This window comes from Passer domesticus, chromosome 5, assembly GCF_036417665.1.
Source record: "Passer domesticus isolate bPasDom1 chromosome 5, bPasDom1.hap1, whole genome shotgun sequence".
In the NCBI taxonomy this organism is placed as follows: Eukaryota; Metazoa; Chordata; class Aves; order Passeriformes; family Passeridae; genus Passer; species Passer domesticus.
In genome coordinates, this window is record NC_087478.1 from 49,908,958 (window position 1) to 49,932,874 (window position 23,917).

The window sequence follows — 23,917 nt, forward strand, 5'->3', positions numbered from 1 at the left end:
TTGGGTAGACAGTAAAGCCGTAGAGGAAGAAATAAATGTGATGGTAGGGAGGGAGTAAAGAAGTCCCCTCAAGGATGGAACAGCATGCGAGAGGTCAGCCCAGTCCTGGGGCACAGAAAATATCTAATGCTTTTGTCCAGACTTGAGTAGAGGTGGACTTGAGACATGTTGTTCCATGTGTGATTAAATACATATTACATAACGCTTTCTAAACCTGCATCATTTGGCAGAGCTGCAAATGTAAGGATTTCTTAACAAATTCAAAGTATTTGGGTTCCAGCCATCTTTCAGCCATAATGTGTTTCTAACAGGTCCTTGAGATATCCTCAGTAATAGGCCAAACATTTCCTTATATATATATATATATGCATCTTACAGGGAGGCAAATCATATGGACTGCTTAAAACAGGTAGTATTTACTTTACATTTCATGAGGCCAATGAAGAGGCTTCCAGAAAGCTTCTAGAAGGAGTTGGTAGTTTTTTAATGCACACAGTTCTGCACCCACTGTGGAATAAATCAATAGTTGACCTTGTTCTTGCAGATAAAGAAGAGTTAATAGCTGACCTGAAATCCCACCGTTGCCTAGGTACCAGTGATTGTTATTTGTCTGTATTTGCTTTGTGCAAACAGAATATGGCATCAGGCAGCACTGTAAGGAGCTTTAGAATAGTCTGTTTCTTGGAGTTTAAACAATTGGCAGGATAACTGCCCAGGAAGGTACCTTTAAAAGGGAAGTATTAGTGGAAGCCATAAAGTATTCAGCAGCATCATACTAATGGCCAAGAAGGCATGATTCCACAGTTGCTGAGACTGTGGTAATAAAACTCAAAGCTATTCTGCACTTCAGGCAAGGAGGAGGAAGTAAATAGCAGCGAATATAGGTGCAAACTTAAGCAAAGAAGTGGGTGAGAAATGAAATGTGCTTGTCGTGGAGATGCTGGTGACCTAAGTTTAGAGAACCCATCAGGTTTTTTACATGCAAAGATAAAAGGTCTATGTATGGGTACAGTATAAAATCAGGAGGTAGTTGTGTATTTTTGGGGGAAACCCCACAAACAACAGCAAAACAAAAAATCAAACAGGGCAAAAACAACCCCCGACTGATTGTGTTTAGAATTTTAGAGGGGGTATTTTTACATCATCTTGTTTTCTACATAATTAATAACAGAGAAGGATGAGACACTACTCACTGATATTTAAAAAACAGCAGATCTAGATAAGGTATGTCCAATAATAATAGCCAAAGCAAGGAGCTCCATTATTCATGAATACTAATTTTTAACCAATTCTTGTAAGCTAGAGGAGTTGCAGAAGGGTGGAACACTACCCACCAAAATTCACTATTGAAAAAAACTGAAAGGGATGACCCAAAGAGTTGAGAACTATCTATCTGTATGTTGATCCAAGATAAAAATAAATTTGGAACATTTTAGAGAAGCCTATTAGAATCTGAAAAAACATGTTAGTATCTATTTAGCAGAACTTTGTAATATACATCTTTGCAGACAAATGCTGTCATGTCTATTTTGACAGGATTGTACAAAGCAATACTGATAGAGTGAAACATTGCTCAACCAACTGAATTTCTCCAAGTGACCAATTTTTAAGAAAAGTAATACTTATCTCAAGCACAACACACATTAGAGGGATTAAAAACCTCTAATGATAGATAATAAAAAGTAGTAGTTACTTGGGAGATAGCTGTGATCAAGACTGTTTCTGTTGTCAATTTCCCCAGGGATCTGCTTCCATCGCTGTCTTGTTTAGTATCTGTATCAGCCCATGGAGATGGTACTATTAAAACCTTGCCAGTAAGGTTTGCAGTTAGAAAACTATTTGAGGAGGAGGAAAGAGACAGATAAGGTTACTGTTGGAGAATGAGTGGAAATGCCTGGTTGACTGATGATAAATCCAACAAAAACGTGTTTGATGCAGCTCATTGCAGCGTACTGAGTATGTGGGAACTGGTCTGTGCTCCTAAGATGGAAAGCTTTCTTTGGAAAACACTGATTTGGGAGAGTACTATGATTCTTGAAGATAGTTGCTTCAATAATTCAAAGGGGTTATCAGGTTGAAGGAGGGATGTGATCTTTCTCATGTTCCAAATTGAAAAGACTGTGACTGCATAATTTTATTCAGTTCTGAGATCAGTTTAAGACCAAAAGAAATAAACTAGGACTTGGAAGGTGAGTGATTTTTTAACTTGGTAAGGTATTAGATATGTTACTTAATCAGCTTATTAAAGAGATGTTAGGAGATGGTAAGTCATTTCTATACAAATGCTTAAATATGGGTGATACCTACTACTAACAAGGGGTTTAAGTCTTGTTTACAGTCATAAGACTCTTTTCCATTTGGAAGCTGAGATTTAACACAATTCCCCTTGAAATATGAAAAAAATTCATAGTCATTGAGGCTTATTTGAACAATGGAACAGCTTACCAGGGAGAAGAAGGGTTGCCATCAGTGTTAAAAACAAATTTGCAACTGTTTTTTCAAAATCTTACTATCCATTTTCTGAGGGCCATTCTTTGGCTAATGTGCGCAAGGTCCCTGACATGATGTAGTTATGTTCTCTTACACAGGTGCTAGGATGTTCCCTTCCTTTCTGGACTGTGTATGCAGAAGAAAAGTTTGTTTCCCCTCAGCATATTTCTAGTTTTTTCAGCTTTGTGCTGTGATAGTGTCTGTGCTTGCACCTCATGGTTTGTATCTTCAGCCCTTCCCTCTCGTGCTTCTCTTCCCAGTGTAAAATTGGCTGGGGTAGTCTGGTCACTTCTGGACTTCTGAGCTGGATGAACTTTGGAGTCTCCTGGTGAAGATAAAGGCAGGGTTAGACAGCCTTCAAGAGAAAGATCCTTTTGTTCCCAAACTGAATCTTGAATTTTCTCCACAATAACAAGCAAGTGGATTGTTTTGGTAGTTCATATGGATGAACACTGCACAAAATCTTTCTTACCTGTTGTGAGAGCAATAGTGTGAGGAGTCAGAATTGATGTTTCTCAGAATTTACTGTGGTGAAATGCTCTTCGGTTAAGTGCAAGATTAAAATAAAGACTGTGTTGATGAGGGTTACAGATGAAGGTGGGTTAGCCCAGTACAGGCTGTGAATTTTTGCAGACTCTGGCTTCAGATGGAGACACTGCTTTTATTAAAACTTGCTCAGTCTCTAGCTACTACTTGTAGACTGTTAGCTCTTTCTGCTGAGGAGCATAATCAGCCCAGTTGATAAAGGGGTTTTGTGTGTTATCAGCTACAGCAGTAATAACCCATGGATGTTTTCTATAAAGGTGACTATTATGTCCTATTTAATTAATTTCAGTTAATGCAGTTATTAATAATTTCATTTATTACAGGTGACAGAATGGTAGCCACTTTTTTTCTTACATTGTAAAATGATGACATTAAGGCAAGTAATGTTATCCTTTTCCTTCTCTAAACATAATTCATATCTCTACTGCAAGGTTCTTTATGATGTATGTTTGTGGTAGACCATTGCTTTGTATGACCCAAGCAACCGAGTTCTGCAAGCTCAGACTTTGGGAAGCTCTTGCAGCCATACAAATCTTAGACTCTGAGGAAACATTTTGTCAATTTGCTCTTTCTAAAATATCCTGGTGGATATAATTTCTTACCCAACTTCATTCTGGTGTTAAGAGAGCAAAACCCCTTCATAAGCCTATAATTTGAGGCTAAAGCAATAATAAATTAGACTACAGCGCTTTGTCAACAAGAACTTGGTAGAATTTTAAGTCTGTATTTGCCAGTAAATAAATTTAAACATGGAAGTAATTACCGATGCCCAGGTATTGGAAATGAAAGAAGTACTTAAGTACTAAGGTATATGGGTAATAATATGATAGAGCAAGAGGCTCTGACCTGCAGGTGTTGATGCACTGGGCCCAAAGCACAATGGCACACTTGCTTAAGGGGACTCTACTTTCTGAGTGGACTGGACACCCAAAGAAGGAGATTCTGTCTTCTGGATATCAAGATGTATTTTAGGTTTTTCATCTCCTGGTTCTACTGGCCACCAATTGCATGTAACAAGTCCCGTGTACCAGTATTGGAGAGCAAATATTCTGGCACTAAGTGGTCTCTCTGTGGTTTTCTGTTTCCATCTCTCTCTGTGATGACAATGAGCCCCTGTCACAGGGCGGGGCTTTGTTCTTGCTGGTGTTGGTAAGAGTTACAAGAGGTGCTGCTGATTATATTGATGTTCTTCACCTGGGTGTTTTCTGAAACCACCTTTCAAAAAGGACTTGTGTGCTCAGTGCTGCTTGAACATTGTGATTTTTCTGCATGGCTGTGGTGTGTAGGGGTGCTTGTGCCCCTGCAGCTGCCAATAGCTCTTGTACTGTCTGCCTTGCTCTGAGAAAGCTCTCTGCCATCAACTTCTGTACTGACCCTCTGCTGGAAGGCAGCGATGACTGGATCATACATTTATCTAAGATTTTTTAGATTTTCTTATGAGTTACTAGGAGTGTCTGCAGCAAGACTTTGCTGAATGTCATTCAGTAAACAGTGCTGTGCTCTACCTGGATTCAACTGGATAAAAGGCCTGGGTAAAATTACATGGAGCTCTCTTTTATTGACCCAGTTTCATATGGATTCAGTCTACATGCTAAGTACTCTCAAATCGATTTTGGAATGTATGCTGCTTTTGTGGGCATGGGTCCAAGTCCCTTTTCTTGCAGCATCAGTACCAGGTTACACTGCAGTCACACCTCTGGGGAATTGCACAAAGCAGGAACAAGGAGCCAGAAGTGTAGACCTGGAAGCTAGACTGGTGATAAGATCTCTCTTTGGGTGGTGTCCTGCAGTAGTGGTCATCTCCATCTCACTGTTTCATGTGAAAATCTTTTGTTTGGGATTTAGAGAGCAACAAATGACTGAGAAACTGTGTTCATCATCATGTTTTGTTTTGTTGTTGGCTTTTTTTTTTTTCCTCTGATGGCTGTGGTCTGTAAATCCTGTTAGAAATCTGCACTCTTTGTGTGGCTTCCTGTTAAAGTGTGATTTCTCAGAAAATGTGTATTTTGTTGGGCAGCAGCTCAACCCTGCTAAGGGCTGCTTGGTGTTTGTTCATTATCTATTCACTTGGTAAGCTGTGGTAGTGCTTTGGTTTATAAATCCTTGATGCTTCCATCTTCCATCTGTCAGGAAAGCACAGTGGTGTAGCTCAGCTGAAATGGTTGGCCCCATTGCTTCAAGGGATGTGACTCAGCTTTGGGTGAGGAAGTTGGTGTGCTGACAGTCTACTTCTGGCAGACCCCATGCTGCCATAACTAAGCACTGACTAATACACCCTGTGATGGAGCCAGTTGTGCTCAGCTGAAGGTATATCCCATGGAACTGGGACCTAGGGAAAGGACTCTCTCTGTAGCATGGATCTATCCTGCTTAGAAAATGCTCTTGCTCATGTATCTCCTGGTTTCCTGCACAGGATGTTGGTTTCTTGGCTATTTTGAATGTTGACCATCTTTAAGAATGGACTGTTTGACACCTTTGAAGTTTAGTTAGCTCATTGGATTCATGTCTTAGTGAATTTTGTAGGGCTGGGGAAACTGCTTGGACATACAGAGTTCTCTTGTAGGGATAAGGTTGTCACATGATGTCTCACATTATCTTTTGTTGTTCCATCATTTCTAGAGAATTTGCCTTGTAGTCCCTGTTGTTTGCATCTTTAGGATTAACTTATTTGTCTGGCACATTTTGGAGCTGATTTTAAAAGCTCTAGACAGGCACAGGAGTCAGGGCCAGCTGGAACAGAGCATATAGGAGGGGCCCTACCAAATTGTCAGTGCCTTGGAAGACAAAAGCTGTCTGGTGCCAGATCTCTCAAATTTATTATGTTTAATGTAGCTGTGGCCTCAGCTGGAAAAATCTGTTGCCTTCATGACATCTGTATGAAAAGAAACACACAGCATGCATCTCTTTCCTTGCACAATGCCTTTGCATCTATGATAAGATAGATTGTATTCAAGCAAGAAGATTAGTTTCTGGTCATAACTCCTGTCTGTATCTTTATGCCTCTTAAAAGCTGTTACTTCCAACACTCCCTGCTACCATTGTAGAGGGTCTGATTCTCATTTACCTGCTATATGAAAAATAACTGAAAGCTAGTCAAGTTCATTCCAGGGAAGAGACCAGTAGGATAAAACAAGATTCTGTAGCTCGTTTGCCGTGGCATGACTGGAATAGCATGTATGTGTGTATCTTCCCATCACATGGTGTGTGTGTGTGAGCAGCTCATGGAGGTGGTGTCTTGCACGACCTGATGTAAGGAATGCTGGCCTCTTGGTCACATAGTAAGCTTTCTAAATCATGGTGGGCAACACTGGAGACAGGGAGTCCTGCAATACCTTCTCCAGAGGCTGTGCAGAGTTCTAAGTAGAAGTTCTTGGTAATCATTGAGTGAGCCAGTCAAGTCTGTGAGCTCAGTGATTCATGTCTTCAAGGTTAGAGATCAGAGAGTTAGTCTTCATGGATGACTTAAGCATGGGACTTGTTTTATTTGGCCAGTCCCTATGTCTTTTGAAAAATACAAACGTGCCTGCATATACATAATTTAAAAAAATTATTATGAGGACACTTGGTGTTGACCCTTGTATTTAGATGGCCTAGCATTTCCCATACAAAAATTGTGACCTTTCACTAAGGAGCTCTTAAAACTTCGATTGTTTGCAATAGACTGTTGACATTTGGTAGGCGAAGCACCATCGGGGAACAAAGTGCCTTTTTATGTTCCACTAAATTAGATTCAGCTTTGAAGGAGTTATAAACTGTTAAAATGAACTAGTTCTTTTTTTCCCTGCTTTCATTCTTCAGGAAACTTCTGGCATGCTACCAAAAAAAAGTGCCTTCCAGTGCTGGGACCTGCTGTAACCATTGCAGCAGTGGGGATAAGAGAGCTCGTGTTAGGAGCTGTGGCAATGGCTGCAGCAGAGCCTTGAAGAGCCCAGCACACATCCTTCTGCCTCACAGCCCTGCTTTCTTTAGGGAATTTTGTGGAGCAGGAAACCCCTCCCCAGCAAACCTCCATTCAGCAGTCAGCCCCCATTGTCTCTGCTCTTCTTTCCCAAGGAGGTCCTTCCCTCTTGCCTCTTCAAACACCCACAACTCCCAGGGAGAAAAGAGACTGGGGCAGTTTGCATGGGTGGATGTAGCCCATTGCAGGAGATGTCAAGCCTGCGTTTGCTGCGACCACAGGCTCTTAATTCTGTCATCTAGGAAACGATGTACCTCCGTCATCTCTAGGCAGGGAGGGCCCTGCCACCTCTTGTACAGCTGGGTCAGACCTCTCGCGTTCAGTGTCACCGCCGGCGTTGTGTCAGCCACGAGAAGTTAAACGCACAGGACAGGGTTCCCGCTGGAGTGGAAGCCCTGCCCAGGGAGCTCAGCCCAGCGGGGCTGGCAGCAGGGCCCGAGGATCCAGGCCCAGCCGGGCGTGCAGAAAGGGGAGGATGGCACGGCGTAATTGTGCACCAGAAGCCGCACAGTTTGTTCTCTTTCAAAATGATTCTAATGAGGTAGAAAATGGTGATTTTTGGTGGCTTTTAAGATTCTGAGAACAATTTTGGTTATTTGCACTTATCGAGAGTGGGGCTGTTTCAGTGTGTGTGGCAGGGCTGGGCAGCTGAGCTGATCTGGCAGGGGACAGATCCTGCTCTTGGGCAGGGTGTGCTGCTTTCTGCTCCCTTTTGCTTCTTCAAGCCATAATGCTCACTGACCCTTCAAGCCACTTCTGCTCAGTAAATTGTCAGAATTTTTGTATGTTTTCCTTTTCTTGGGCTAGGTTTTCACAGCACTGCTGAGCTGTATTAGTTTATCTGCAGGTGAGAATGAAAACTGAGGCCAGCTCTGGAAGGCTGGTGAGACCAGACAAGGAAAAACAAAGGAGCAGGGACAGCCCTTCAGCAGCCACAAGCTGCTGAATTGGTTTAGCCCCAGTCATGTAAGGATGCTGAGATAGTCTACCAAGAAAGCAATCATGACAATCATGACTGATTCCTTTCATGGCAGTACTAAAGCTGTATGCAACAAAGACAACAAAAAGCAATCAACAGTTAATCTCCTTTATTGACAAGCCCACACCAAGCGTGGGATAGAAATAGAAAACGTATTTTAGCTGTGATTGGCAGAGAAACGGTCAAAGGAGGAACCAGCATGGATCAAGCCTAAGTTGTTGAGATGTTCAGTTTTCAAGGAAGATGCATGTTTACATTAGCATTATTCAAACTTGTGTAACGTAGAATGTTGTGAATTCAATTGTTCTTGGGATGAATAGAGGATCAAGTATTGTCCTTAAACAATAGAACAGTAAAAACAACATCTGTGAACGAAGATCTCCTTTTTAAGAATGGAGAAGGCAAGCAGACAGAAACTATAGCTAAAATTGTTTTAAGTGTTTTGCTTGCTTGCAGACAGTTGTGGAATGCTTGTTCAAGGGACTCAGCAACTTTTTGTTGCTTAACATATTCAGAGCTTCTCCTCAGCCATCATGGCTCTTTGCTGTAAATGTTCCAGGTTTTCAAACTTGGCCACAAGCCTTTTGAGAGGGTCACCCACGGAATCAGTATTATACCCATTTGACTGTGAATGCAACTGTTAAATTAAAAAAAAAAAAAGGCAAAAATATTTTAAGAGTGCTGGGCAAAGGGGAGAGTGTCCCAGTGCCTGGACCCTGTGTTCATCATCTTTTTTAACTGTGAAACCATTCTTTTATTTTCTTGTTGATCCTTCCTTCATTTGCTCTCAGACTTAAATCAAAACTATGTTGAGGAAAGCTTTCCTAAATAACGGGATAGGAAAAGCTGATGTAGCATTTGTCTGAGTACTATATGTGTGTGTCTCTAAAATTGAAGACTACTCCATATACACACTTTTAAAAATTACATCTAGACCTGTCTTTCTAGAGAGCAGGCATCCAGTTTGGAAATAGAGCATTGACACTTCTGGAGGACAGAGCACTGTGAGCCTCTTTTGAAGTGGCGATACTTTTACTTCTAGGCTACTGTTTTGAGTCTGGCTGCTTCAATAAAATATTATTAGTAAGTTCCTAGCAAAGTGAAAGATGTAATCCATACATGGTTCCACAGAGGGTGGTAGGTCTCCTTCTGTGCTGAATAGGGAGCTCTTTGGAACCCTTTGAGTGCAGAGCTCTCCTTAGGGTCTCCAGGCTGAGGTCAGAATTCTATTGCATGTGATAAGCTTGCATAGGTTGTTGGCTACCTGCTATATGTCACAGATTGAAGCTGGATGATCTTTTTCTGAAAAACAAACTGTTGGGAATTTTCCATTTTCATGGTTTCTGAATCTGCCATAAATTCTTTTGAAGGCTCGAAGTTTTGGAAAATAAAGAGAAGGAAAGAAGCTTTAGTGTTTGAATTCCCTGCGGCTGGGAGTCTTATGTTACTATTCCTTCCAGAGAAACATCACTTTTAAGTTTCTCTTTGTGATAGCCACTTCAGGAGGAAGCTGAAATGTTGAATTATATGTGAGAAATGTTGTTGGATATCTGAGATGAAATCATAGAACCATGTCTTAGATCAAATAGTAGAATGAGGGAAAGAAGAATTGTTTAGATTAATGGGGAAAAGATGAGCTTCCTCAAATCCCTAAAACTCTTCTGGAGATGGTTTTTCTTCCTTTAGACTTTTGTGAGAAAAGCTGGAGTTTGTGACCAAGATGATCTGCATGTCTTAACCCAGGAAAATTGGGTCATGTCACTGGAATTTTATGCCTTTGCCAGCATGCTAGAAAATGTAAATAGTCTCACCTACCTTCTTGCACTAAACCAGCCCCTGCAAAAGGTAGGAAAAATGTATAGCCAAAAATAAATGTTTTTTTATTTCTTTTCCCTTGTCTCTCTGCAGCAATTCGGCAAAATCCTTGATGTAGAGATAATCTTTAATGAGCGTGGCTCGAAGGTAAGTCCTGTTTCTGTACCCGCTTCTCTTGTTTTGATTGCAGAGTTGAAGGCAGTTCATTGCCTAGAGAATATATTCTGTAGAGATCAGCAGGAACTAGAGTGATGGGGGAAGGGAAAAGCTATTTTGGGGACTGTCTCCTGTTCCCTCTGACTTGAGACTCTGAGCATGGTCATTTCTGGGCAGTGTGTACAAATGCTCAGAGACGCTCCTGTCTGTGGGATCAGGTTCCCCAGCCTTTTGAACAAACAGGGACTTAGTCAGCTGAGCCTTCATACCAACCCATTCCCATTGCATTGGCAATGGCTGCCCTGTGAGGAAGGCAGGATAAGGTAAAACAGCTTTGTATGATGGGAGACTGTAAGAACAAAAGCTAAACTCACCCCTATCCCTGCGATTTTCATTGCATTAAAATACTTCCGTGAAAAACTGTCATATCTCATATGTGAAAGGATTTTTTATATTCTGGTTTGCAGACTTACTTGGCACTTCTGAGATGCTGACCTTTCATGTTTGAGATATTTGGTGCTTTAATATAAGCATCCTCATTCCACTTGTCCTGCCCCATGTGGACCTCCCCCACAGAATTTGCATTCACACTCCAATTTTCTTCTTACAGATATATTAAGAGGCAAGTTTTGTTGAGGGTTAATGGCAATTTATATCTCTGGAGATGAGATTTCAAATGTTGCTCAGGTCAGCTGCAGAGAGATTCAGTGATCTCTCTCCTAATTGGCAATTGGTTCTCATCACGTAACCAGTATCACCACAATGACAAATTGCTGTGATTCTCTCTCTGCCCAGGAGGTTCAGCACTGGAATAGCAGGGAGTTGTGCAGGTCAGGAGCGAGGTGCATTGCCAAAGCTCTATGGGGGAAGCTTGCACAGTGCATGTCTATACTCTGCTTGACTTAATCAATGCTAAGATTCCCATTTTCAATTAAAACAAAATTTCCCTCCTCCTCACACACACGTGTGTGCACATGTGTGCATGCACACAAAAGGTTTTGAAGTTGCAATTCAGCTAAGCAGTTTTGGTTTAGAGTCTATGCCTTTTGCTTGGATTTGAGGTCCACAGTTTTTATGGTGGCCTCTTTGCTTCAACATATATTCAGGGGTATGTTCATGTTTAGAGCCTTCTTCAAATTTCCACCCATGTTGCCCAAGATGTGTTCTGAAATTCTTCAGTCCTGTATTATCTGGAAACCAGAAAGCCATTGATCTGTATACAAAAGACATGAGTTTTAGTCCGTTCTCCTCATCCTGTTTCTACTTAATACCATGGTTTTCTCTAGTTTTGTTTTTTTAACAAGACAGTCTGAACAAGTAAATGTCTATATAGTTTAGTGAGAGTTTTACTTCCCTGCATGGTTAAAAATCTATATGCTTTACCAAAAAAAATAACTGTGCTGACTTCGTAAATATTTATTCTGCTCCCTGCTGTTCTTTTGATATTTATAGGCCAAAGCTACCTGTGAATTACTCTTGATTTTAGTCATTATTGTTTGGTTTTGAGAATAGCCTCTGGCCTCTATCAAATCCCTACTTGTTCAGATATAATTGCAAAAGAAAGAACAAAAATAACTGGCCTGGCAAAATGTTCTTCATAACCCACTGCCTGTGCTTTCCAGAGCAGTGTTTTCCTCTTCACACATGAACTTCACTCTCTCTCTCTCCCATCCATACAGCCCTGTGTATTAAACGCCCACGGCTGCCCTTTCCCTTCTAGGCAACATTGACATTGAAGGCTTTTCTGTGAAGACTTGATTTATGACTATGAAAAGTACCTTCTTGTGCTGTTGCTAAAGCACAAGGCTTCTGGTTTTCAGTTAAAACAAAAATTATTGCTGAAGAGTTCCTTGATGAATGTTACCCTGAACCATTAATAAATATTTGGGGAAAAAAAAAAAAGAAAAGAGAAATGTTCTTCTAGTCTTCATTCACCATGCAGTTTTCCACTGCTTTTTGTCGTCTTGCAGCAAAAAGCAGTTACAAAACTGGTAGCCTGTATTGAGGGATGTTCAGAATCTGAACCGAATGAGAAAACAGCCACAGAGTTATTTCATGGTATCTGCATCCTTCTCACCCAAAATAATTCCTGTTTTAAAAAGAATGCAAGATTCTTCCTGCTTAGCATGAAAATGGGAGGCCCCAGTGTTTGAGTGGGGTGTAGCTGCACGAACCACCTGGTATTCACATAATAATGGAAAAACAACAGTTTGGTGATCTGATGGTGAAGCAAAGGAAATGGATCTTTCTGGAGGCCACTCACTCACTCTTGGGTTCTTTCTACACCTTAGGAAAAAAATCTGAATGCATTTTCCTGCCCTGTGGTTTCCATTCTAATCTAATGATATGAAACCTCTCTCTCTTCTTCTCCTCTCTCTTGGGAATCCGAAAGCAGATGCTCCTGCTGCCTGCCTTGTGCTGTGTTCTCAATGCTCCCTTCCCTTCCCTGGGTTCCTAAGGGTTGTAGTGTTTTGTGTATATGTTTTGTAAATATTTTAAAGGTACAGTGGTAAATCACAAACTGCCCTGGGTTGGCCCCCACCCAGTGTGCGATGGGGTTGAGCAGCGCTTTGTCCCTGCCGAGCTGTGGCGGGAGAACTCTACTGGGATAGCTCCAGTGCTGGTCAGTAGGAGGGGCTGGAGGAAGCGTTCAGGTAGCATTCTTCATTTTGAATCCACCTGAGATGACCAGGCAGTTTTCTTCGACAGCCTGGGGAAGATCTGTCAAACTGGCTGCATCTTCAGGGTCTCTGTGTCCTTACAGAGTTTGGTGACCAAAGAGAGAGCTGGGTGTATCCATTACAGCCACTTCTCACCTCAGGTTATTTCAGAAATGGTATTTGTTGACTTTCTCTATCACAGCAGCGTAGGAGGCAGTTAATGAGTTTTGCTGATTCTTCTCTCAAAGCAATGTGAATTCTTGTTTTGTAACTCGCTTTCTTCCCAGATTCAGTCTGTTTAGTAGGAGTATATGGGCCCTGGTAGACCTCACACTGCTACTGCTTCACTCTGTGTGAGAAACAAGATAAAAACTTTAAACATTCCTTGAATTACATTTTGTTTTCTTCTTGTTTAATAGAATGATGTCAGTCTTCCCTTGATGTATTTGGCTTTTTTCGCTTGCTTCCAGGAAACTAGCTGTTTCATTTATCCTGTTTACCATTACATTTCTAGCTCTGACTGGTATAAGTGCCTTTAAATAGCATTCTGCCCATGGTTGCAGTTTACCATGCACTTCACTGAACCGTGAATAAAACACCTCCAGAGGAAGTCGAGAGGATTCCTGCTCCTTTTGTTAGTGGAGATGCATCCTCTAGAAGCCTATTTTGCCACTATTGTGGTGAATCGAGCAAGTGGACATATTTGCAGAATTAATGCAGTCTGCCTCTGTAATGAGTACCCTGTGGCATTTGTAAAACTGCAGGGGAAGGGAATCCAAGCTCTTTGCCCACCAGCTGTGTACCGTGTGGCATTCCAAGATGTGCCCTCAATGACATTCAGAGATCAGGAGTACATGACCACACAGCAAAATCGTGGCTGAATAGGGAGTGGGTTTTGGTGGTTTTTGGGGTTGTTTGTAGCTTTTTAAATGGTAAGAGTTCATATTAGAGCAGAGGAGCTCATGGTTTCAGGGTACTGTAAGTTTTATGTCCCTCACTGATTTCCTCTCAAATCTCCAAGTTCTTATGTAGGACTACAGTGCCTAGAAAGGCTTCATATTTATTTTAAAAATTAGTTGTAGTAGTGTAGTTATGAGAGAAATTGCATCTGTTGGTGTTTGGATTTATGTAAGTAAACCTATGCTAACTAAAAACTTCTGTGAAAGCTGTGTGCATTTTTAAGTTTGCAGTTAACTGTAGTTTAAGATAAGAATGTGACTAGGTTTTGATAATGGTGCCTTAAAGATTATAAGTTTGCATGTGCATTTATTTCTACTTTAAATGGATTAGGTGCTTTGAATTGAGGCACTTTTGTTCTGGACGTAGTTTCCACTCTGGAAAGCCCCTTATTACATAAAATGAATTAGAAGTCTTGTTTTCATTTTAATTCATCTTACAATTTCTGTTCAGATTTCATCAGTTGAACCAGAAGTACAAAAAATGTAATTAATACAATGAGGTTTAAAAACAAGTTAAGTACTGATGACCAGCATCACATTCTCAGGTCACCAAATCTCTTTAGGATGCCAGTGGCATGAAGGAGACATGACCAGTGTCCCTTTATCCTAGTTCAGTGGTTTCATGCCTTGGAGTCTGCAATACTGAACTAAAGAGATCAGTTAGTCCACACACAGAACTGATGTATTTAAACTTGAATTTCAGGCTGAAGTTTATGGTTTCATAGTATAAGCTGATCTACTGCTTCTGTGGGAGTGCTTTTCCAGCAGTGCTTATTTCACTATGTTGGGATCTGGGTGCTAAATTAGCAAGACACTAATGCAGCAGGGAGAGAAATGAGCTTGTCTTCAGTCAGTTCAGCCTGTTGAACTCACCAACCATGCAGTGAGATCCAGGATCAGTTGAAGGGAGGAGGAGCAACACACACCTGGGGATGACTGGGGCTGTGAAGTCCCTGTCCTGAGCTGGCTGGAGCTGCTTGGAAACCCCAGGCTCTCTCTGCCCAGCGCTGCCGGCTGGGCTCCTGGCCCTTGCTGCTGGCCTCTGCCCCCTCTGCTGTTTTGCAGCAGGGATTGGCAGTGGAGCAGCTCAAGCTGGATTGTGGAAATGATAGAGCTTAAAAATAGCCCTGCAGGTTTTTTTTGAAGATACACTTACATTTTTTTTTTTAGTCAGGTTAATTTCTGCATCTGATTCACCAGATTGCACAGGTACGCGGACAGGTTCTACACGTGTTTGTGCCTTAATGCAAAGTGTGGCATGGGGGCTGGGTAGAGCTGGAAGAGCTGAGGAAATGGTGGCAGCTTGGTTTACACAGATGTTTTTACCATCATGAAGGGTGCATCTGTGTGTGTGACTTCAATGATTTGTTTCTGGATTTTGTGCTGGGTTGCTGTCGGTGCATTCAGTCCTGCTCATCTCAGGTGGATTATAGCTGAAACCCTCCTACTCTTTCCAAATGCCTTGGAAACAGGCAGCCTAAACTGCTGCCTCTTTGGCAATTTTTTCAGGCTTCTAAAAGTTTCATATCGAAATAAAGGGGGAAAAAAAGAAAAAAACTTGGTTAGAAACAAGCACAGCAGCAGATAACAGCAAGGCTGGTTGCTGGCTGCGTGCTCCAGTGGTACAAGGCAAAGACGCTGCTGCTGCTGAGGTGACTGGTCTAAACTCCATGACAAACGAAGGGTTAACAATGCATGGATTTCAAGGGGCTCTGTTTAGTTTTCTTTGGTTTTATTTCTTTTTTATTTTACTTTATTTTATTTTTGTTGTTGTTTTTTGTTTAATTTCTGTGTTCTGGCCACACCCAGGAGAACCGTCTGGTTTTGATTTCTCCCTTTACGGTTACATGGTAAATTTTCTTTCTCATTCTTCAGAGATGGAAACGTTCAAATACTATATATATATACATTTATTATTTTTTTCACTGCTCATCATGTTGCTTGTTATTTATTGCAGAATCTGAGGCCAGACTAAAAGGGTGACAGTTACTCGGTCTCTTCAGGCCCTTTCAATAAACCTTTGGGTAAAAAGGGGTTAGTCTGGTACTGCAAATTTCTCACTACTCCTAAAAATGTTTATTGGAATTTAGTGTTTGCTGGGTTAAACTTATTTTCTGCATGGGAGAAGTTTGTGGCAGTTGCTGGTGGGGAGGAATTGTTGAAAATTGTAGCCTTGTTATCATAACAACATTATTAAACTCAAACAATGTGTATAATCTAAATTTTAGAAAACCCAAGTATTGTTTTCATCTAGGATCTTCCCTTCCTCTGGCTCCATACCTGTTACTATGGAGCAATCTAGTACCTGCTATAGAGCTAAGCTGGTAAATATTGGATACCTGCCCCATCTTTTTTTTTTTTTTGCTTGCTTTGTTTCTTTTTTTTTTTTCTTTCAAGGTCAAGACAACCTTTCTGAGGGAAAACTGAAAACTGTTTGTTGCATATGTATTTAGGTACAAATTAATCCCTATTCTTTACAGGTCATCTGTGAGAAGGAATAAAAAATATATGTATGTTCTTTTTTCTCTCCCACTTCAAAAATGTGTGTGTATATGCATATATCTAATTGCTAGTTTTTAAACTTAGAAATAACAAAAATGTCAAGTGTGGCTCACCTGTTTTTCCTGAGGAAAATTTGAACGTCTAAGAGATGCATTAATATGACAAACCAAGAGGACACAAATACTAACTGCCATAGTCAACTATGTAAAGTATTAATTCAGCATTGACATTAAATGGTGCTCAATAAAGAGTTGCACAAGCTAAGGGCTGATCTTTCAATAAAATATGATTAATTAGTTATGTTGTCCTGAATCAGATTAATTCTGGTTTAATTCACATTGTTAATTGTATTCATATAGTCTGCATGTGGATCGTATGCTACCTTGAGTTAACTTAATAAAAATACTGAAAATCCCTACTCGGTTTAAAGATATTTAATAATTATGTAGTTTTAAAAAATCCCATACAGACTCTACTAATTGCAAACAGATGTGAATTAAAATAGTCTTAGTATGGTTCTAGCCTGCACAGATTAATGTCTAAAGAATTACTTTCCATCTGCACTCCAGCTTTCAGTTCATATTGTCACTGAAGACATAAATTTCATTTGTTCTCCACAGGCTTGTCTAGAACAAACAGAAATTTTAATGCAAAAAGAGAAGAGGGAAATAGAGATTCCTCTTGCAATCTTTACCTCCCCTCCTCCCCCAACCTTTAAAGGATGTTTTTTCCGCATTATACAGAACCAGAGGGAAAGGTGTTGCTCTTTCTCAGGCTTACCTTTCTCTGTAGGGGCTCTTTAAAGCAGGCACAGTACCCAATTCCTTCATAATGAGCTGTGCTATTACACCTCCTGCACACCCCCCCAAGTTCTCTGCAACATATTTGAGAGTTATATGCAGTTGGGCTGTTTTATTAGCCCCTATGTCTTGTAGCTCTGATTTTTAATTCATTTAAACAGGGAACTTCTATGCTGTTCTGAAAGAGGTATCAGTTTGTTGTTTATATAGCTCTTTATTTATAGCTGGAAAAATTAAATTATTTGAAGCTTTAGATTATTGGGTTGGAGCCCAAAGGAGCACTTTTGTTGATCTCAGCATTGCAGTACTGGCTAAGATCCTTTATTATTGCTGTTCAGGGGGGAGGAAAAAAACCTTCCCCCTCAAAAAAACAACAACCACCACCCTGAATTTAACAAATTTGTGGCAGTTTTGTGCTGGGAACCTAGCTGTGGATGATAAAGGCCAGCTTGTCACTTAAACAGCTTGGGCTGTTCATGATTAGTATTGTAAAGACCTTTAAAAAGCACTTGAAGAATAACGGCTTGCATGTGTCTTATTGCTAACAATGCTTAGAAATCAAGATGCTGTCTATTTTTTGGGCTGTCCAGTGCAAATACATGCTGATCCCAAGGTGCATGAAGGAGGTTGCCTGGCTAGCATGCCCCTTCCCTGACAAGCATAGCTCTAGATCACTCTCATCACCTCACTCTTCAGTTAACACTGCGAGGGAGTTTCCATTGCATCAAATACAGGCTTTGTTGTTCTGCTCCTGAGGGTACTGGAGCCAGTGGAGATGACTCTCTGTACATTAAAGCAGTATTTGCTTTATACCAAGCCACAGGAGCCAGTTATTGCTGTTGTTAAAATGTCCTGAAAGCAGAATGCAACAATGGTTTTTGTTTGGGTCCACTCTCTCTAATGGCATGAAGAGTATCTCATCACAGTTGTCTGTATTAAGATGCCATTTGCTCCTAGTTAAAATCCTAATTCATTTTGTCATGTTGGCTCTCTCTTAATGTCAGTGCACTCAGCTCTGTGGAAGGAAGCATGGTCTCTTACCCTGCCCTGCTATACCACTGCATGAGCTGGCAGCAGCATGAGCATGTGTAGGACAGCCATGTGTTGCTTGTCCCTTATGGGTGTGGTAAACCTGAATTTGTGTAACTAAAGCAATGTTTTGGCAGTCCTTGAGCCTTTGTGGTTGCTCCAAGCAAGGCATGTCGTTTTTTCTGGAAATTTTATATTCTAACTAGGCAGAGATCTGTTGCTCTCCACAGCACAGAGGTTGCCATCTCAGAACACAGCAGAGTAAGATGGGTAGCAGGGAGAGGTAGTAGAGGGTCAGCAGTGTCATACAAAACCTGCCTTGACCAATGAATCAGCATTTAGGTGTTTAGATTTACAGTCAAGTCCACCACAGTACTCAGAGATAAGAATATTCTGGAACCTACAGTATGTGATATTCATTAAATATGCTTATTTTATGGTGCCACCTAGAAGCCTTACTTACTTTCAGGGCCCCATGTATCATTGGGGAAGTTACAGGCTTAGGAGTAGGCATGAGCTGTGCCCTGAAGAGCTTACAAGGGATGCTTTACAAACAGCCCTTCCTTTCAAGTGTTCTAAGGTAGGTAATTATTACTGTCTCCATTCTACAGGTGAGAAAAGCAAGGTTCAGTGTTTGATTTGCCCAAAGCTTTGCAGAATTCCTGGTCCCAGGCATGAACTCAGATTGCTGCTCACTCTCATAGCAGTTTCTCAAGAGGACAAAGTACTGCTCAGTGTCAATGTCTTGTACTGTGTCTGGGGTGGACGGGGGTCCTACAAAATTTGGTGTTCATTAAGAGGAGACAGAAGCCCTACTTGGGCTTACCCAGCTTGCCTATGTCAGAGCAGGGTTTAGTGTTTTTAAACAAAAAACCAAACGAAACCAAAATGAAAAATTGTCTCGAGTAACTTCGTACTTCTTTTTTGGTCTGGCCTCAATTGCTTTTATGTTTCTTTTTTTTTAATTACTCTTATTATTCTTATTATGATTACAGTTCCTTTTTTATTGATTTTAATTTCTTTCATTTATGAAACATGCATGAACGAACAATGTGACTCTAGGAGGTTATTGCTGAGTTGTGCTGATGTCGATTTCATACTGTGATATTTTTTCTCTATTTACCTAGAGATCAGTATTTCAATATATAACGATGTGCATGTTTTCCCCCCTTCTCCCGCTGCATGCAGGGATTCGGGTTCGTAACTTTCGAGAATAGTGCTGATGCAGACAGGGCCAGGGAGAAATTACACGGCACCGTGGTAGAGGGCCGTAAAATCGAGGTGCATGTCTTCAGTAATTCAATTTCTTCTTTATATTTATTCTTTTGATTTCTTTTTGTGTCTTGCCTCACTTATTTCACATTTGGATCCCAGTCTTGTGTGTGCGTGTGTGTTTGTGTCTGTGTCCTTCACCTCCCAGCACTGAAATGTATAGAAGTTTACACCCTTTACAGAATATTTTTATTGTTGTTTTGGGTATTTTTTTCCTTTTCTTTCTTCTTTTATTAAGTTTTATTCCCACCCACTCCAAGTTTTTGCCCTTCTGCTGTCTTGATTTTTCCTTTGCTTCAGTTTGCGAGGCTCCGATTTCCTGTTACCAGGCCTGAACAAAACTAACTGAAAGAGTACTGTCCAACTTCTAACTGTGTCCAAAAAAGAAAGCAGGGGGCCAGCCAGTATCCTCTCTTTCCTCTGAGGCCAGTTCTCCTCCATGCAAGTGTGAGATGATGCCTGTGGGAGGGGTGGGGACACTGGGGGTGACAGCCCCAAGTGGGCTGTGCTATACACACTGCTGGTTTCTTGATCTGCCCATGGTCAAGAACAGGTTTGGTGAAAGCTAATCCTAAAAGTTTGCTAGCTCTCGCCGCTGGGGAGGGAAGGGTTAATGTTGGCTGGCCATCATGGCCATATGTTGGGCATGACTGGTGTTGACCAGTTTGGTGTTCCACTGTGTTGAAGGCTAACTGGCATCATCCCTCTCTCCTTCTTTCTTTAAAAAAAAACAAACACAAACCAAAAAGTACAAATATTGAAACAAAAAAGCCGCCGTTTTTGAGTAAGATGTCTGCATATTTTGCCTTTTTTTTTTTCTGTTTTGTTTTGTTTTTTTTATTTCCCTTTCCGATGGTTTAGCGTTTAGGGCCCTTCACTTGACTCACTCTTTCCATGGTAACTATACACAATGCTGGCGATGGTACGAGTTGGCGGTAAGTGAAACAAAAGTGCTAGAGAAGAAGCTTTTTCTTTTTTTTTTTTTAAATTTTTCTTAAAATTACAAAAAAAAATTAAGAAAGAAAAAATCCATCTGCCATCTCACATTAACACTACGAAATGTGATTTGACTTGTTGTCCCCACCCACCTCCTTCCCTTTCTCCCCCTTTTATTTTCAATGCTGTTGAGTAATGCCGCCTGGACTTTGGATGTACATATTGTTTTGTAGCAGTCTGAGCTGTTTGATTACTGACTTCATGGTGATTTCCCCTTGCACATCTTACTCAGAGTTACTGAACTCCAGTTTGGCTGGTTTTTATTAATGCACCCATATCCTCTTCTCTCTCTCCTGCCCCTTCTTTCTGCTGCTCTTTCTATCTGAGACCTGTTTGTAGCTGTTACTGTTTTTCCTCTCTTTTTCTTTCTGCCCCCTCCCCAGTTTATTTCTTTACTAAGTTAAATGCAGCTGTTGGTCTCTTTGCTGACTGGTGGTTTCTGATTGGTTCTGGCATTTTTTCCTTTAAGTGCTTGTGTTGCACTTTGCTGTAGCAGCTGATTTCAGGCACTCGCTCCATCTAATGATTGTCTGTGAGACCCTATCCCCTCACTCCTCCCCTCCCCACCCTCTGAATCAATTGTGGTGTGTTTTTTTTCTTTCTTTTTTTTATCTGTGTGTGTTTAACTGCATGCTCTCAGTCTCATCATTGTTGTTTCCCATTCTTTCTTTTTTAAATGTGTAATGTTTCTATTGTTTTGGGTCTGAAACAAGAGTAAAATGTAGCTCTGGACTCCCCACCCTGTGTGCCCACCATCCATACATCTCAAGGGCCTGAGGCAGCTTCTATTTCTGTATCCGTTTTTTTTTTTTTTTCTTCTTCACTCTGGCCTCCATTCCCATTGGGCATGCGTTTTGATAAATTATTGATGATCCATAAAGACTTCACCCTCCTTGCAAGAGCTTTGAGGCTGACACGGGGCTGCAGTAACTTGGCTTCCAAACTAGTCTATCTTTTCTTTATCAGCACCATCTCTGCAGTAATACCCCACTTGCTTGAGCAGGCAAGCTGCTTGGAACTGTGCAGAGCTCTGTAAAGAGGGTAGAGGGCACAGTAAACCCAAAAAATATCCAGGTCTACTGCTATGTATTCTTTTTGTCCCATGAGATTTGTGACAAGGAAAAAAAAATATCTGGAAAAAGGTCTGAAAATGGTGGGTGTAAATCAGTGAGTATGGATCGTCTGAGGAGTTGGTGATGTTCCAGAGATTTCCTCAAGCCTTGGGAGTTCAAATCTAATGCTGAGGGACTCCAGGCTACCCTTTTCTACCCAAATGTCCTGCCAGTAACCTGCTGGGCCACAATTCCAGCAGTGAGCTTGAGAAAGAAGTCATCTTGTACATCAGCTGGTTCAGTTCCCCTGCCTAAGCTGCAGAAATTATTCCTGCCTCTCTAAGAGACCTGGACAAAGCACCTAGGGTTTTGCCCTTTTGATCACTGAGCTGTAAATAATCCCGTGTCTAGGGATGGCAGGGTGATGGAGAATCTGCACTTTACTCTTGTTGGCCTTTTGTTTAATGCATAATTTTAAAATGCCATGTTTAGCTGTAACTTTTATAATTAAATGGCAACTGTTAAAAGTAATTTAAAGATTGCATTAATGTAAAATTAGCTGTTTAATTTTTTTTTTTGCTCAGAGAAGTATAGTGTGTATGTGTGTGTGTGTGGTATCTGAGAGTTTTTCACCATTTTCCCTAACGTTCTGTGCTTCCTTCCCTCTCCTCCCCCTCCCCTTTCTTACTTTTAGGTTAACAATGCCACTGCGAGAGTGATGACCAATAAGAAGATGGTCACACCGTATGCAAATGGTAAGAGAGGCTGTTTGTACTAGTGATGAGCTGAAACGTTTGAAGAAAGACAAAAGGGAAAAGTCATGACCTCTCCTCAGGACCAAAAGGAACCAATAAAACCTCACAAACTCTAACTTATATCATTATATCATTCAGTACAACCCAAAAGTGTTTGTGGAGGAATACCATTTTCCAGATGGAGAAGTGGGGACAGAGAGAAGTAGGGACATGCCCCATGTACCCAAGATGGGTGAAGGTGCCAAGGACCAGTGGTTGCCTGCCCTACTACTGCAAGCTGATTCTGTGTGGTGGGATGTGCAGTGCTCCTGTGACTCACTGCCATCTCGTAAATACCTAAATATGAATGCAGAAACATAACTTAAGATGCTTAATCTAAGTAATTAGCTTAATAACTTAAGATAGCTCAGTTTATGTTCTATCTGTAAAAGTACAGCTGTCCCCAAGCAACCAGCAACACAGAGCCTTTGTGCTGCTTGTTTGCTTGCTTTTTGTTTCACACTGCCTGTGCTCAGTGAATTTTCCAGTGAACCTAAAGAGAGAAAGACCAAGTTGTTTGGGTAGTGAGGAATCCTGTTTTGTTGGGGTATCTTGGTGGTTCTCTGTGAAGTAATTTTACTCCATAGGCATATATGGCATAAAAAGTCATTCTCCCAGCAGAACTGAAAGTTGCTTTGATAAAGATTTTGAATCTGAGTCTTTGTCCTGAACCAGGCAGCAAAGTTCTTTTCGGTGTGAAAATGTTCCCAAACAGTTTCATCAAGGCAGGAAGCTGCATACAGGCAGTAGCTGGTGTGACAATCTGTTTTGATTACAAAGTAAGACTCCAAACTGAGAAGATAATTTTTTTATGTTGCTCTGCTGCCGACTTACTGCGTGGTCCCTTGCAAGTAAATCTTACCTTGGGAACTGAGCTGAGGAAACAGGGCCAAACAAAAGGCTTGGGATTCTGGGTCTCGCAGAACCTGGAAGGAACTAGGAGATTTTGTAGCAAAAGGCAAGGCATCCATGGTACATTGTCCTGAAAACAAGGGCAGAAAATGTCATGTGTGTGACTGGTAACGAAACTTGGCTTGTTTGTGAAAGCGATAACGTACAAGAATATTTTGCTTTTGCAGGCAGCAGTTTAAAGCCAGCTTTAAAGCTATGCAAAAAAAATTTAGTGTTAGACGAGGCTTAAGGAGTACTAGCAAGTACGGTTGTACAACTGTTATTAAATTTAAGAGTTAAGAGTCCTGTTGTTGCCACCACTGGAGTATTTTGCTATCAAGGTGACCAGTGTAGCAGCAGTGTGCCTGTATTTGCAGAGGGAGCCTGCACTGCATCTGTCATTGATACTCTGCCAGCAGGTGAGGGGGTGGTGTTGGTGGGCTGCAGTTCACAGAGTTGTTCATATGGCTTCTAGAGTGGTTAGAGGTGTTAAAAGTTCAGCAAGTGCACCAGGGCTACCTGACAGAGGAAGCGTATAGATTTATTTAAATAAAAATGCCTCTGTGATTGCTAGCTGAAAGCTGAGATCTTTCCTGAAAGGAATGCTTTGTGGAAGCCAACCCAGATCACATTGTTAGCTTTATATCTCTTTTCTCCCCCATTAGAGTGCTGGAGGGGGGAAAGACAGGTTTCTAGATGTGACTGGAAATATGTACTAACTTATACCCATACTTCTTTAAGCCCTATTCTCTTGTAGGTTTTATCTTGATGATTTGCAGTTCTTGCCAGTTATCCAGATTATAATGAAATAATTTCTCTGTGAAGGCTTTCACCTGAAAAGAAGCATAAAGGAGAGAAATACTAAAATAACAGTGAGGGGAAAGTGTGAGATGAATAGAATTATTTGGTTTTATGAACTATAGTTGTGTAATGCAGTTAATGAGGAAATTCAAACACTGTTGCTTTTTAGCAGATCTCTAGCAGACAAGACAGAAGGGTGTTTTGAGAATTCAAGGCT

General features: G+C 41.1%; 1 protein-coding gene across 14 annotated transcripts in view; it reads left to right on the top strand.

Annotated features, from left to right (window-relative positions):
* The window catches only part of RBFOX2 (RNA binding fox-1 homolog 2), a 170,971-nt gene that overhangs the window by 123,741 nt on the left and 23,313 nt on the right, over positions 1 to 23,917 (top strand). For all 14 annotated transcript variants that reach the window (XR_010362439.1, XR_010362440.1, XM_064420355.1 and 11 more), the window contains 3 exons: positions 9,882 to 9,935; positions 19,083 to 19,175; positions 21,909 to 21,969. Coding sequence is in view for 12 of the 14 variants with exons in the window: in XM_064420355.1 (XP_064276425.1) it covers positions 9,882 to 9,935; positions 19,083 to 19,175; positions 21,909 to 21,969 (208 nt within the window). In the remaining 2 variants the exon portion in view is untranslated. The remainder of the gene's footprint in view (positions 1 to 9,881; positions 9,936 to 19,082; positions 19,176 to 21,908; positions 21,970 to 23,917) is intronic.